General features: G+C 43.6%; 1 protein-coding gene across 1 annotated transcript in view; it reads right to left on the bottom strand.

Annotated features, from left to right (window-relative positions):
- Positions 1 to 16,908, bottom strand: part of SMG7 (SMG7 nonsense mediated mRNA decay factor) — a 64,230-nt gene that overhangs the window by 34,229 nt on the left and 13,093 nt on the right. The window contains 9 exon segments of the mRNA XM_033151176.1: positions 2,966 to 3,122; positions 4,441 to 4,603; positions 5,943 to 6,078; positions 8,910 to 9,060; positions 9,801 to 9,872; positions 10,648 to 10,819; positions 11,623 to 11,755; positions 12,182 to 12,299; positions 12,783 to 12,814. Coding sequence (XP_033007067.1) covers positions 2,966 to 3,122; positions 4,441 to 4,603; positions 5,943 to 6,078; positions 8,910 to 9,060; positions 9,801 to 9,872; positions 10,648 to 10,819; positions 11,623 to 11,755; positions 12,182 to 12,299; positions 12,783 to 12,814 — 1,134 coding nt within the window.

The following is a 16,908-nucleotide window of genomic DNA, read 5'->3' on the forward strand; positions in this document are numbered from 1 at the left end:
AGTGGAAATGGCACTGGGGTAGGACATCCAATACTTGTGCACACACATGGGAAATTCTAAAACAGTTGTTCTCAGAAAACTCAGAGATTTCAGGTTAATTAATGTATGAAACTCTACTGTTTGTACCGGTGGATGAAGGAATCGATGGGCTAGGAGCAGAGGACTGGAAGGAGGAGGCGCCAATCCCATTGCTTCCTTCAATGACATTAAAATATTACAACTGGATCCACAGTAGCACCCAAATTTTGCATATGGCAAAATTAGGGAAGCCATTTCACCAACTATCCTCCAGGGAAGGACTGAAATTCTACAACAGTTCAGGGGGCACTTGAAAAGAAAATAATCAAAAGTTTGTCAGAAATTGCCTTTAAGCAGTGTTTAAATGGGCATTAACAGTCAGTCAGAATGTGGAAAGCAAGGGCCATGCCTGTCTTATCTCCCCATCATACAGTCTAAAATACTCCAGCTTCAGGATTATGTTTCTGCACAAATCCAATTCTATGCTAAATTTTGCAATATGGCAGGCTAGATGATTCAAAATTATGCACATTTACAAAAAGGGGGGGAGGGGAGGGGGGGTTTCTTTAGGAGTAACTGTAGGTTCAGCTGTTAGCATCAGCATGGATAGTCTTGGGAAGCACTGGAGAGATGAGCACTACAGCTTCCACTAATAATAATAATAATAATAATAATAATAATAATAATAATAATAATAATAATAATAATAATTTATTATTTATACCCCGCCCATCTGGCCGGGTCTCCCCAGCATTTCTGAAGCAGAAGTAGCATGACAATGAGCTTGCAACCAGGAGCAGAAGCCCTAGTTTTATTTTCTATCCTCTCCCTTTATATTTCGTTTCTACTTTACCTGCTTTTCTCACAACCTTCAAGAGTCACGGTGAACTTCCCCTACTGAGTAAGGCTACATACACATTATAATCTAGCCATCAAAATTTCCCTTTCAACTTCCATCTGTACATATTAAGTACTACCACCAGTGCTGAAACACACACACTCAGAGTAAAACAACTCAAACGTAAATGCTGTAATTGAGGAAGCCAGCTTATTAGGAAACACCCAGAGTGTAAACAAAGCATGTAATTTGTGCTTTATATAGACCATAAAGTGTGGTGCACCACAAGATGTCACCTACAGTGATGCATGCTCTTCAGGTCAGGTTTCAGAACCACATAGTGGAATAAGCAGTGTTGATTAAGGTGCTATCAGCCAGTCTTTAGCAAACTGCTGCCCCGCCACCCCCACTCCCAGCTGTATCTATTTAATAAGCATCTCTTTGAATGAGTACAGCCAGCCAGAATATCCTCAAAAAGACTACACAATTGCCAACAACTTCTGGACCAGGGGATGATTATTATAGCACATATATCAAGTACAGGAAGTCTCCCACCCTGGCACAAGGCACTGTGGATGAGCCTCAAGATATTTGGAGTCAATTACAGTGAGGAAGCATCACAACTGCCCACCTTACTTATTGGGCATGGACTCACAGATAAGAGTATAACATTGCCATTGGAGCTATGTGCAAGGGCAGTTGTTTTCCATATTTATACACCCTAACAAGGGGCAGTTGGGGCTCATCAACCTGGGAAGGTAGCCCCTCTAGGAGATGGAACACACTAATCCTAAAACTATGCTGCCTTGTGAGGTATCTTTGGGATATCCCTAAGACAGTTGGATGTTTCCTTTTCTTGTGAGGCTGAGAGGGGGATCTTGTTGTCTGGGCAGCCCAGGACCTCCATACACACTGGCCAGGCTTGCTCCCTGGGGAGGTCACTTCAGCACTGTAAACACAGCAGTTTGACTTCACCCCCAGAGGCGCATTCTCTCTCTCTCGAGGCAGATGGATGCCAACAACATCCTAACAACTGCATACTTTAAGAATACTGGACCTATGTGAATAGGCCTCAGCCTAAGGTTATATTTAAGGTGAAAATATTCAACACAGGTGTGGAAACCAAACGGACACACTCTCTGGGTAGGTCTCACGTCATGTACGCTCTACATACTTGTCAGAGAATAAGCCGTAAACATTTAAAATGAAGGCATAACAATGTCCCAACCTGTTGAAGCAAAGCAGACCTGCTTAGCGCCAGGATGGGAGATTGCTGGGAAACCACTATTTAAACCAAACTGAATTCCATCATGGGACGAAGGTGGCATATAGTCAAACAACTACTACTGCACACAAATGATAGCTACTATCTCCATTCAGGGAGAGCAAGTGCCACATTGGTGGCTAGAAATTCTGACTGAGGAAAACACTTCAGAAAACTACTGTACTTTCCCAGTCAAGGTCAAACTCACAGTATCACTCAGGCAAGTAATTACTGTAGTGGCTACCTAGAATAAATAACATATACAGACAACAGTGAGTATTGAAGAACCTTGGAAGCAAGTGGAAGAATGTCTCCTGCTTCTGGAACTGACTGGGTTATTTATCCTGCTGGAACAACTCTGTGCTGCTGGGTCCAAAACACATTGCTAGCAAATGGGTATGAAGCTGGAGACCATGGGTGGGGATACTTCTGAAAAGCAGGTAAGATTCAGGGAGCAGTTAGCTTTCACAGAACTGAAGGTTGCAGTGATCCCCACCCTTACTGACTACTTCTGTTATAGGCCCAGTTAGCACTCGGAAGCAGTTACAGAAGAAGTAAGTTTCTACTATAAACCTGTGTATTCAATGTCTCAGTAATCCTTACCACCACCCTGAAATGTTTTGTAGATATTGCAGATACAGGGTTGCAAGTAAAATATGGTGGCTTGCCTAGGACCACCAGAAAATGTTCATAGCAGAGACAAGACTTCCTGTTCAAAACTTATGTCACTCTGCTATACTAGCACCTATTCAAATGTCCAACTTCTATCACAAATTCTTCATTGGTACACCATTTCATCCAAATGACAAATAGGAAAAAAACACCCATGAAAACACAAGACTCACTATTGTCTTTCATCAACCACAGCTTCCTGAAATACGCTGGGTCTAAGTTTCAGCCAGTCCATTGAGACTTTAAGTGCAGGAAGGGGATAAGAACCCCAAGACTCTTCCTGGTAATCATTCTGGAGAGGACACTTGCACAGGATTCCAAGAAAAGACACTGGAAGAAAAGATATATGCTCTCATGATGATCAGCAAGCATTATACATCTGGGTAGGCTACCTCACTTTGCTGCTTTATCTAACCCCAGTTCTCAAGGGGCAGAGTTGGATTAGGTTCCCCTGTGAAAAACACTTTAAAAAAGACAATCTGCAGGCAGTAGACAGCAAAAATTAGGTCCTCATCAACAGAAGGCAAAGATGACTGCAGAAATGTTTCAGACATACAGTGGTGCCTCGCTAGATGAAAATAATTTGTTCTGCGAGTATTTTCATCTTGGGAGGCAGCCCCATAGACAAATTCGTCTTGCGGGGCAGCCTTCCGCTAGACGAATGCCTTCGTCTAGCGGGTTTTCGTCTAGCGAGGCATTCGTCTAACGGGGCACCACTGTATTGCATTTTGTGGGTTACAGTCCTTTCAATCACTAGTTAATACTATACAATGTGGTTTCAATTGACTTTTTACCAAGTACACCATACAGGGTAAAAGTTGGTTTGTTTTTTGTTCTTGTTTTTATTATGTATTTTGTGTTTTATCTGGTATCTTATATCTTTATGCTGTGAACCGCCCTGAGGTGTACAGATGAAGTACGGTATACAAATAACTAATAATAATAATGTTACAAGCCAAACTTTAATTTCTCAAAAGCTGGACAGCAGCTATTGCTGCTTTGTCTTCGAGTTATACGTGTGCAACCCAGTATATGTGGCACCTGGGAAGAACTTGAGTCTACAAGCTGACCTCATGGGTACAACAGTTAGACTGTAACCCATTGATTTGGGCATGAATACATTTAAAGCCTTCTCTGATAGTAAGAGAGCTATGGACAGCTGGTGGGTGTTCCAATACTGTTGCCTTCAGGATCCCCACTAAGCTAGGGCAGGGATGGGCAGACTTCAGGTTGTGTGATCACCCTACTTCCCTTCCTAACAGGCTAAGAAGGTGGGGGAGGTATTAAGAGTTGCTGATGCTATTCCAGCCACCACAGAAGCAGCTCAGAAACAGCTAACATCACTAGGAGCAACAGGATGCTTCTCATTTACTATTCCCCATCCTGTCCCATGAAACAATAACTATTTGAATCACCTGGCTGGAGTGTTGCAAGTGCACCTTCTCCTCCTCCTCCTCCTCCTCCTCCTCCTCCTCCTCCTCCTCCTCCTCGTGTGGCTCAAGAGAAATTGACTAGTAGTCAACAAGTGAACTAACCTAGAATCTCACATCTAGTTTCCAGCAGACTTGACTATGAAGCAATCAACCTTAAAGCCTTGTAGCACAACAGGATAGGTTTTGTTCCAAGATCTGTCAGCTTTAGTACTTACTGAATAGAGCCAGCAACTGTGTCCAGCAGAGCTGTTCATCCTGACTGTAACTGTGCTGCTCAGTCTCATTGCTAAAGTCTCGTAAGTGATGCAACTGAAACAGGTTGATGACGGTAATGTGGACTAACTGCTGAGAATTAAAGGTTTTTTGGAACAGCAGCCTCTGTAACAAAAAAGGAAGAACATACACCTCAGCATGGGACAATGCACATAGGAACAGGCTAGTTTCTGATGTTTTACACCTCCTGCTGACAGATGATACTAGGGATGGGGGAACCTTTACCACTCCAGAACCACACTGGCTACTCCTGGACTATAGGTATTACTCCCATCATGCATGACTACTTGCCATGCTGGTTGATAGGAGTGCAACAACACCTAAGGGCCAAAGATGTTCTGTCCCTAGCCTGGACATGTGGAAATGTCAGGCTCATCTAGCTCAACTCTTTGCTCCATATTTAACAGCTTTGCCTGGGGTCTTGAGGAGAGAGGTGCATGCATGAGATAGCAAGCCAGACTAACTGCCACGGTGCACTTTCTGGCTAGGACTTCAAATTCCAGCTGGAATAATCACTGCTGTAATTCTCACACTTATGCAGACTGTTCTCCTGTGTGCAGGTACAGTGGAATTGCAATGCTTTCCCTAGTATCTAGCCCAGGCTGGACAAAGCACTGCTGATGCATTAATGCACTAAGACCATGAATTCAACATGTGGAAATGGCATTTTGTTATCCTATTCTATCTGTACTTCACTCGCCTTCCAAGCTGCGTAGGGGCAACCATCATAAACCTTAGCACAAAGTCTCAATATGTGACCTAGTACTCCTGCACACACTTCAATTTTGAATACAAAAGCCTTTTTTCCCTTTGGGCTTTTGTGCTTGATATTTATAATTATTGTTATTGAAGTTTAATAATAGTCCTTCTACAAGAAACCTGTATTCAAGGCAACGTGCACTATCACAACAAAACAGAACCCTTTTAACACTGATAAAAAACTAAGAAGAAAGAACTAGGACAGACCCAAAATCAGGAGGAGTACAATTTCAGTTCAATCAGCCAATGGGAGGGAAAAAAATACAAGAAAGAATTAGTCTTTCACTTATGATTTCTTACTACTGATAGATGTCTCTTGGCAGAGTCCATAAGTGGGACACTCCACAAGGCTCATGGTTCAAGCCCTTATTAATCTTATTTCAGTCAGAAAAGAACATGAATCAATGCATCCTTACCAGATTTTTAAGAAGCTAGGGGTGGGCGATAAATAAAAGGAGAATTTGTGTTCCTTCAGAGCAAGGGAACAAAGTACCAGTCCCCACATGAGCTGCTGGGTAGCTCAGTTGGTGGCGCATGAGACTCCATCTCTGGGTTGTGAGTTCAAGCCCCACCTTGGGCAAAAGATTCATGAATGGGGGCTGGGCTTGATGATCCTCGTGGTTCCTTCCAACTGTATAGTTCTATGATTCAGCATGAAATGCAGGGCACATCTTGTGAAACCAACCTTGAACTGCTCCTCTAATTTCTCACGAAGAGGGTTCAATTTCTCCAAGTTCTTACTCAAATAGACATGGCCATGGAATTTTATAAATGCCTTAATGAAATCAGACACTCCCCATTGAATCTTCACCTCATCACGACTGCAATTAAGGAGATAAAAAAACACGTATTTTAGTCCTTGTAAAGCTAACGCTGGCACAAAAACAAATGCATACTGCTGACTAGCACCTTCTTTTAAGAAAGTTGGCGTCTTTCAAACAGGAGAGGCTGTGCAACTGCACTGAAGATAAAAAAGCAGTATTAACATTTAGAAACTTTCAAATTAAAAGAATTCTATCATTTGTGTAGACCACAGACAGCCACTTTGTGCAACCTGAGGGCATGTTGTGTTCTCCAGACAACAATCCAGAAGCGGTAATAATAAAAGTTGCCTCCATCCAGCAGAAAACACTTCACTGTTGGGATTAGCCACTTCAGCAGGCATACAATTTGGTTTATTGTAAGCCGCCCAAGTGTGGCTGAGGAAACCCAGCCAGATGGGCAGGGTATAAATAATAAAGTTGTTGTTGTTGTTGTTGTTGTTGTTGTTGTTGTTGTTTGTTGCATTTTCTGTGGATTGTTTTTATGTAAACCACTTGGAAATGCAAATTAGCAGGTGGACATATATTAACTAAATATGTTCATATAGACAAGTTTGTGCATTTACCACTCTTCCTACAGACATAAAAATATAAGGCTGTCATTGTGCCGCCCCCTTTGGAGGATTTGGAGTGTTACATCACAATCCTGGATTTGTATGAAGTCAGGGGAAGCAAAAGATAAGGCAGGTTTTAAAATGGCAGCAGAGGTTTGGATAAAGCAAGACCCTGAGAATATGGGAGGGGCATGAAGGAGCTGTGAGGGTATGCCCATCCACCCAAATATTCCGCAGTACCTTCCCACACATTTTTCACTCCTGGTATCATGTGTTGTCTTCATACATGAAGTTCCAGATTCAATGAAGTAATTTAGAAGATGTAGCTTGTGCCCCAAAGAGGTCACCAAAAACAATGTGGAAGCAAGCAGTTACAAGTTACTGGTCTACAAAAGATGCTGTGATTCTCCAGTGGTTTGACTTCACCCCTAGAAGTGCACTCCATTGTCCCTTAAGACAGATGAATGCCAACTTAACTGAACTTAACCTTCTTTAAATGAACAAGCTAATATTCTATTAATCTTAAGGATACAGCAACATATGCCAGTATCGTGTGCATGTGTGAAGGAGGCTGCAAAGCAGGGAAGAGGAAGAGGTATGGAAATGGGGGTGCCAGGGACAGTTAAAAAAGGAGGAAGGAGGAAATAGGAAGAAGAGGGTGAAAGTGATTGTGTTGCATGTGTGCGCGTGTGTGTGCGTGCACACACACACAAGCGGGGCTGCACAATATGAGGGAGAAGACAAAAAATGGGGTGATCTCTGTGCAATGAAGACTTGAAAAAAGGAGTGTGGAGGAAAAATGTGAGAAAGAGGGTACAAAGGGGGCTTGAATGAGTAGGGGGGTGGGCATGGGGCTGAAGATGAAAGCGGAGACATGAAAGGGCTTGAAGAACAGGATGGGGTGATGGCTTCATCACTTGGTGGAAGGTGAAAATGGTGCTTAGTGGTTGCATTGTGTGGGCAGAAAGATGCACGAAGTTACTATGGGGGTGGTTTGTGCACAATGGAATTGCACAAACGAGAGGAAGGATGGACATAGGGGAGAAAGTGGTTGCTGCAGAATAAAATAGAGAAGTGGCTTCAGCAATGGAGTTAGGAAGGTGAGAAGCAAGCTCCCAGACACCAGTCCAGCTGCCGCATTCTGGATTAGTTGTAGTTTCTGAGTCACCTTCAAAGGGAGCCCCACACAGAGTGCACTGCAGTAGTCCAAGCAGGAGATAACCAGAGCATATACCACTCTGGAGAGACAAAGCACAGGCAGGCAGGGTCTCAGCTGGTGTACCAGATGGAGCTGGTAGACAGCCACCCTAGACACAAAATTAACCTGCAACTCCAAGGACAGCTGCAAGTCCAAAATGACCCCCAGGCTATGGATTTGGTCCTTCAAGGACACAGTGACCCCCATTCAGGACCAGGGAGTCCTCCACACATGTCCCCAAGAAACAGTACTTCTGTCTTGTCAGGATTCAACCTCAATCTGTTAACCACCATCCATCCTCCAACCACCTCCAGACACTCACACAGGATGTTCATCACCTTCACTGGTCCCGATTTAAACGAGAGGTAGAGCTGGGTGTCATCTGCATACTGGTGAGCACCCAGCCCAAACTCCCTGATTATCTCTCCGGTGGCTTCATATAGATCAGACATGTCCAACTTTCAAGAGACTGAGATCTACTCCCACTATAAAAATCTGGCAGTGATCTACCAAAGTGGTTGAGCTTTTTTAGGAGGTCTATGGTGGTATCAAAAGCTGTTGAGAAATCCAGAACCAGGGAACAGCTTTCACCTCTTTCCCTAGGCCATGGAAGATCATTGGCCAGCACAACCAAGGTGGTTTCAGTCACATGATAAAGAACTCTGACAAGTCTGAGAGGAGTCTGAGGGGACACAGGCGGCAGAGCTTGTATGCAGTCCTGCACCTCTATTTTAACCACTGTGTGTTCAGGCAAATACCTGTAGCCCGTTATGCAAAATGTAAGTATACTCACATATCAAAACCTTGCCCTGTGTGTAACTAAATTGTGTGAAAATTCAATGGCACTGTCATATCAAATTTAAAATCACAGGGGCAGAATAAATATTTTGTTGCTACTATTAACCTGTAGGAGGCACAGAGGAAAAGAAATTACTTACTTATAGCTTGATGCTCTTTGAGAGCTACTTACAAAAGACAAATATCTAAGTATTGCAGCATCTTGGAGAAAAGATTTATATTGTAGCAATAACCTGAAGCTTATAAATGATATCTCACTACCTAGAAAATATTAGCCTCACCTTTCCAGTGCTTTAGAAAGTGCTTTTTGTAGGTTAGTAGAGGCAGCTGGGAAAGGGAACTTCACAGCAATGCTTCTGCAGTAGTAGAAAATTGTGGTCAGGTGATCTCCTTTGGAGGATGCTAAAATAGCCAGCTGATTGTAAGGCTGACCTAAAGTTTTTTTTAAAAGGGAAGAAAAGTTTCTGATAAAGTAAAGGACTCACTCTGTAAGTACAACCCAGTTATCTTACCATATTCTAGGCAGCAGCTACTATTGGAGTAACAGTTTTTGACCATTGTCAATAATAAGCAGGTCAGTCCTAATGTAGTAATGAGGATTGCTTCAAAGACTGGCTTGCTAACATTCCTGTTATAACTTACCAAAGCAAAGGGACATTTGGTTGGCAGGTTGCGCCATGGGACACATCTCCAGCTGCAATGCAAGTTTTTTTTCTGATTCAAGAAAGGGTTCGCTTAGGGGGTGGAGGAACAGAAAGAGCCTGAGCAGGCTACTGGACATGTTTGGAAGCAATGGAATGACAGAGCTTTCCAGAAGAGGGAGAAAATATGTTGGTGGTTTTAATAGATAATAAAATACAATTAAACTATTTAATGGAAGCCACTATGGAGATTCCTCTGGATTAAACACAGAGAAAAATTGAATGAATGATAATGAAATAAATATCCAGTTGATATGAGGTATGAACATTTTAGCTCTATTATCTATTGCCAATCCCATAGAATTAATGTGGTATATGGACATCCTTCTTCCATGGAGTTCAGTGTTGAGTATCAAGATGGAAACTAAGCTCCACAGAACCAGTGGGATTATGCTGCAGTGGGATTATGCTGCCAACAACTGATCAAGAATTGGCAAACTCACCCACACAGACTGCATTCCATAAACTCACCATTGGATGGGACAAGCTGAGCTGCATGCCTGTAGTAGGACTCAGCCTGGCTGGTCTGATTTCTGTAGCGAGCTGAAAAATCAAGAAGAATTGCTGAAACAGAACATTGTACACTAGTAGTCAATGTGCTACACCCCACCGTTTCTAAAATAAATATGTTTTGTGGACAATTATTCTGCATGGTGCTGGAGGAGACTCTTGAGGGTCCCATGGACTGCAAGAAGATCAAACCTATTAATTCTGAAGGAAATCAGCCCTGAGTGCTCACTGGAAGAACAGATCCTGAAGCTGAGGCTCCAGTACTTTGGCCACCTCATGAGAAGAGAAGACTCCCTGGAAAAGACCCTGATATTGGGAAAGATGGAGGGCACAAGGAGAAGGGGACGACAGAGGACGAGATGGTTGGACAGTGTTCTCGAAGCTACCAACATGAGTCTGACCAAACTGTGGGAGGCAGTGGAAGACAGGGGTGCCTGGCGTGCTCTGGTCCATGGGGTCATGAAGAGTCGGACACGACTAAATGACAACATTCTACATAGATTGAATTTTACAAAGACAGTAAATAATCTGAAGACAAATGGGTACTCCAACCACTCCATTCTTCTTGCTAAACAGAAACTCTATGTTAGAGTCAAACAGAGAAGACAATCACCATTTTGCTCTACTTGTGGCTGCCTGCTATTATGAGCCTTGGTTTACTCCAGCCTGGCAGGTGCTCCTATTCTCTCCTTACAATTACATATTGCTATTAATACTTGACATAACTCTAACTATTTTTCACTGTCACTGCACAGCTCATGTATACCTTCCTCCTGCAGATTCTACTGTCCGTGCTCATGGTACTCACCAATGTCTCCAAGGTGGACAAGGCAGTGCTGGCATATATATGAGCAGGAGCTAGATTGTGGCTTCACAATGGCGCTGGTGTGCGTCTGTTTATTGCTGATAATTCCCAGTTGGGAGGACTTCACACGACAGGGCAAATCTACATTAAACACTGTGCACAGCTCCTGCAGTAGCTAAAATTAGAAACAAATCAATTTTAATAGTTATAGCAAAACCAGCAACTAGATAGAAAAGCCTGAAGGAATTGGTCAACTTTGAGTGTTATGCTTAACCGCACCTTCATTTCCTTCACTTCTATACAGTATAAGATTTAGAGGTTCATGGAAATCTAAAGGACACAGAGATCATGTTGTATCATGCTACCTCTCCTCAGCTAATATTAAGGGAAAGGCCTTATGTCAGTGTCAAAACACATGCTTTGAATGCAGAAGGTCAGATTCAATTCATGGCATTTCCAGTTAAATGACTCTCTGACTGTAGGGCTGAGACAGACCTTGAAGAGCTGCAAGCAGTTATGAGGAGACAAACAAGGCAGACTAATGGTTTGACTCGGTATCAGTTATGTCCACGGGGTACCTAATGTTTCTATGAAAGAGAAATACTGCAAAAGCAAAATGGAATGCATGCATGTAAGAATGAAAGGCAAGCGCTTCTGGATTGGACCAAAGGCCAGCATCCTGTTTCGCAGTAGCTAGTCAGGTGCCTATGGGAAGACTCAAGCAGCCCTCTTCCACTGCTGTTCCACAGCAACTGATTTTTAAGATGGATGCCTCTGAAACTGTGGAGTCACATACAACCATCATGACTAAGCACCAACTGGCAGCTTCATGAATTTGTCTATTCCCCTTTTAAAGGTGTTTAGGTTGGTAGTCTTTACCACATCTTGCGGGGGCAAGAAGCATACAAAACCTATTTGGTGCCATGGAGGTTATGCCATTTCCATGCCCCATGGTCATAGTGCAATCCCTCAACTCACCTGTGTGTAGAAGCCGCTAGCTGCCTCTAAGAACAGAGAGAGGTTAGCCTGAACTTCACTCCGATTTGGATTTGATCGGTTTTTTGCTTGACCCTGTAGAGTTGTGATCTGATTCTTAAAGGCATGATTCCACCTATAGGAAGAAAGAGAAGTTTAGTCTCCAATGTGGGACACGTTGCAGGCCTCACTCTTTACAACCCTGCCTTCTGTTCAATAAAACAGCTTCACATGCGAAGACTTCATCCAAATAACAAGACATACTTTTAGCTCAATACTATATTACACATTTGTCCCATGTTACTACCAGCCACATGCAATATAAAAAAATGAAATAAAATAATCATTGAATTATTTATGGTCAAACCACATTTCCAGTCAAACTTCACCTTTTCAAAATAATTTCCCAAATGATACCTTGAAAGTTCTGTTGGCCAGTTAAACTTTTTAAGCTGACACACTCCAAGATAAAATTGTATCTTCTGAATATGCCATTAATTCTGCCCATTTTTTAAAGAGATCTCTTTGACAAACAGTACATGCCCAAGTTTAAGATACTTACAGATCTTGTTCCACTTTTTTGTCCAATGCATACTCCAAATCTGTTACCAGCATTTTCTGGTATAAGTCCTGCAAAGCCTGTCTGGATGTCCAGGCCTCAGCTGGACCCAGCTTTGAATCTGAGTAGTAAGAAGATCAAGGTTTTATTATGATGGCATTACAACTGCATTTTCCTTACCCTTTCCTCAAAAGAGGATTCACCAAGATACAACACTTTCCTTTCTACATCAGCAAAGGCTGCAGCTGAAAACACCCTGCAATGCAAGATTTTGGTCTGAAACTTCTCAGGGTGAAGGAAATGTGGGAAAATTAGGTGCCAGTGTATTAATTTACTTACTCTGCAATAATGATGGCACATTATCCAAGCTCTGAATTTATTGAACACCATTTTGCGAGTTATGCTAGTACATCTCTTGTCTTTTGGTGCAAAAAGGGGGGAAGATATCAAAGTTTGGGATAATAGCATTGTCAGAAGTAGAGGGCACACATTAAAAGGAAAAAACATAGTTTATTGATGCTAGTTCATGTATTTTACTAGCAGTTGTGGAAAGCAGACCACCCAAGTTTCTGGCTGATTCAAAATGAAAAGCAAAGCTCATTACCCGTCATGTCAGCCTTCAGGACTTCTGCCTGCCTGCAAATGAAATACAAAATAATAATTGTTAGAACAAGAAAGAGCTGATAAAAGTAAAAATCCAGCACATTCACATCTTAGGTGCCCCATTTTTTATGGGCACAGTACAACTGATCTGAATTTCAATCTGGAAGACTCAAGAGTGTCAAAAAAAAAATCCTATAACACATTAAGTGGGAGTAATTAGATGCTCAGCATCACATATCCAAAATTATCATTAGAAGAGAATGCATTTAACCATCTTACTGAAATACCAAACAATGGAAAAGTAGTGATTCTCTCTCAAAAAAAGGAAAAAAAGAAAAGGAAGTCCACACAGTAATATTTCCTCTAGGTCAAGTTTAGTGACTTTGACATTTCTATTCTATTAAATGCCCCCTAGAGCACTAGATTTGTAATCCTGAAACTATATATTCAGCAAGACTCTTACCACCCCACTCCCCCTGGAGAGCCAGTGTGGTGTAGTGGTTAAGAGCGGTGGACTCGTAGTGGTTAAGAGCGGTGGACTCGTAGTGGTTAAGAGCGGTGGACTCGTAGTGGTTAAGAGTGGTGGACACACTTCTCTGAAGTCTCTCAGCCCCACTCACCTCACAGAGTGTTTGTTGTGGGGGAGGAAGGGAAAGGAGAAGGTTAGCCGCTTGGAGACTCCTTCGGGTAGTGATAAAGCGGGATATCAAATCCAAACTCTTCTTCTTCCCCATGCCACCCCTCAAAAAGTATTACCATAATGCAGAACCAATTCTGTTGAGAGACTTTGCATTGGAATAAGCATATGTAAAATATTGAAAAGATAAATTTCAAAGGTTTTTGGTCCTTGTAATGGACAACGGTATTAACATTTCAAAAGCAGTGGCAGAGAAAGGGGGTGGGCCGCTCCGGGTGCCATCATGAGGGAGGGATGACGGCTGAACGAAGCCGCTCCCGGTCCCCGAAAGAAAGCAGCGGCTTTGGGCAAATGACGCTGCCACGCTCCTTCCACCCCTGCCGCTGGTTGCCCTGGCGGGAAAGGAGAAGTGGGGCGGGGTGGGGGTGGAGGCTGAGGGTGGGAAGAGGTCAGTGGGAGCCCGAACCTCCAGGACACTGACCCTGGAGCCCAGCCTCTGCCTCCGCCTCAGGGAGGCCGTGTGACAGCCCAGCTATGTGCCTTGAACCGGGAGTGCATTCAGCAGATTCCCTGGTTTTCAAGGGAGGAGTGGAAGTGGTGGGGTGGGGAGAAGCCTTGAGGGGTCCATTATCCCCATGGTGGATTCGGCTATAACTGTTTGCATTGTGTTACTTTGGTATTTCGTAACGTTTATCTTATTGTAACTAGTATTGAAGACGGTTCTGCAGCAAAACTTTGAAACTCGTTCTTCTGGTTAAGCAAATTCATTTCTACACAAGATTCAGATGAGGGATTCCTTTGAACTCCAACAATCGGGCATCTTGGAATCCATATAGAGGGGCAAACCCCAGAGCTTATTATTCCATTTCTTAGTGTTTAAACAACTTTCTTTCTTTCTTTTTAAAAATGCCTCTTAATTAAACAGTTGGTGAATTTCAAAAAGAAGCTTCTCTCTCTCCCGCCACTCCCCCCCCCCCGCATCTTTCTCCCTCATTTCCTTCCAGCACAAGCCTCTCTAGGCACTTGTTTCAGTTTCTTTGCAATTCTCCCCTTTCGCCTGCCTGGCAGCAAGGAGCCCTGTCCCCAGAAAACAGAGAAGCGGGGCGAGAGGCCCCAATCTGTCAGGGAAATGTCAGAGCCCAGCGGGGTGGTAGAAGGGCCCTGCGAGGCTGAAGGTTCCCAACACCACCGGAGCAGCAGGGAGACATCCTGTGGGAGCGACAGGCAGGAAGAGAGCTCCGTGGGGAAGGGACTGTGGGATGCTCCAGGTTTCCAACACCGACCAAGCGGCTCAGTGGAGGAGGGGGCAACGGCAGTTTCGTCGCCCCAATTGCATAGAGGAGTGAACGCAGGGATGAGAGGAGGAGACTTGGGGTGCCCAAGTTCTTTTGTTGGGGGCGCTCTCGAAAAGCGCCACTTCCGGGATCTGAGAGTGACTAAGACGGTAACGGACTTTTGAGCTCTGCAGTGTATATAGTTGTACAATAAATCCTGTAAATAAGAGGATCCGGAGTCAGGACTCTTTACTCGTGAGAAGCCACTACAGAAACCTTACACCCCAATCCTGGCACGGTGTCATGTGAAAAGGGGCTTTTAAAAAGAAGTCACACACCATACAAGCATCAAAGACGTTCTGCCCTTTTTCTTCTTAGGGTTTACGGCGAGAGGAGTCCCCATCACCCTTTGATAGACAGAAGATTACTCCCAGTAGCCCTGCAGGGCAGGCCTCCTTAGGGCCTTTGAAGTTTGGCTTTGGGCGGGGAGAGGGGGAGGCATACCAGCAAAGATAAGCGAGGCAGAAAAGACGGGCATACCGAAGGCAGTGGAGGCAACTTTTTCACTCACTCATCCCCCCCAAAAAACCCTATGGGGTGTTGGGGCCTGGGATGGTGGTCTGTATATGCTCAGAGGCATGCCTTCCCTGCATGGAATTCCAGTTACAGAGCTATGAAAAGAGCTCTCCTGTGGGGAGAAAGTGTGGCCTGCACTGCAGGGATGCTGGGAGCCCACTACCACCACCCCACCTCTCAGCCACATGCACCAAGCTGCCTTAGGGACAAAATGAGAGTGGAATACACCATGTGGCTGTTGTAAACCCTTCTGAGCCACGATCCTCCTCCAAACCACAATAGAGCATTATAATACAAGTGGTCTACACAACAGGGTTGTTCTATGTTACTCCCTCAGCCTGCCCACTGTGCAGTATAGAGAGCAGTCTACATGGCAGGGCTGTTGTAGTCCACTGTCACCCTCTGCACCTTAAAAAAAAGTTGAATAAAGAAATACAAAGTAAAAGACAACTTAGGAAGAAAAGCAGGGTTTGATTTAATATTTGTTTTCGCTCATCCAAAAACTAATGTTGAGCTCAAAGTGTTTCACAATAATCACAAACAGCATTATTGCAATCTCTAACATAAAACACAGCATCATATAAATAAGACAAACGATGACAAATTCATTTTAAAAAATGGGATACAATGCAATAGTCACAATAATGTCCCCCCTTTGGTGCTGCCTTTTTGTTTGCAGCGGGGGTGAACACGACAACCAGTTCCCCAGCTGGTCCAGTTTCACAGGTAGGGAAAACTGAGGCTGTTTAGAACCTGCCACTCTTTCCCCAGGCAACCTGTGATGGGTCTGGCCAAGACCCTCCCTGCACCCCAGCCTCCAGCTCCTGCTCCCCCTCCACTCTGGTCTTGAGCCCCACCAGCCTCCCTGGTCCCCTCTGCTCTTCCCTCATCTCCCAATGAGCAGGGTGGGTGTATGAGGGAACACCCCCCCCCAAAAAAAATCACATTTGGGCAACATTGGGGTTGGTCCTAATAAGGGTTTTTGCCAAAAATGCGGGTCATAATCATGGCAACATATAGTCCGGCCCCCCTCAAGGTCTGAGGGATAGTGGAACGGCCCCCTGCAGAAAGAGTTTACTGACCCCAGGTCTAATTAGTAGTTTCAATGTTGTACAGCAACAAGCGGTTGTGTAACATGCAAACATGATTTGATGCATTAGTCCAACTAGTGGAAAGGAGTTTCAAACTCGTGGAGAACTATGCATAACTTTTAGTTATTGACCCTACTATTTAAGCATATTTTGAGACAATATTTCACAACACTTGTTATGGGTAAATTTAAAGCCTTAAGAGAAATTATCAGGCAGACTTCAAATGCAGGTGATCTACAGTCTCATTTCTATCAAGAAATGATGCACTGTCAGGTAGTTACCGGTAATTATCTGGTTCTACTAAATATAACAGAACTGGTCTAGTCTTATCTTACCAAGTACTGTGTTAACTACCTGCTTTTTGTCTGTCCTGAATCTTGGACAGATTCTAGTATTATGAGGAAGAAAACCACTTTTGCCACACCATGCAGTTAAACTCTAGAGCCAGAGGAAACCAAGTATCAGTAGCTTTAGTTTTATTCAACTGGTTTATAAACCTTCATCCCTCTCCAGGATTATGCAGATAATACTGTAGTACCTTAAAAAAAC

Source organism: Lacerta agilis, chromosome 6 (genome assembly GCF_009819535.1).
Source record: "Lacerta agilis isolate rLacAgi1 chromosome 6, rLacAgi1.pri, whole genome shotgun sequence".
Classification (NCBI taxonomy): Eukaryota; Metazoa; Chordata; class Lepidosauria; order Squamata; family Lacertidae; genus Lacerta; species Lacerta agilis.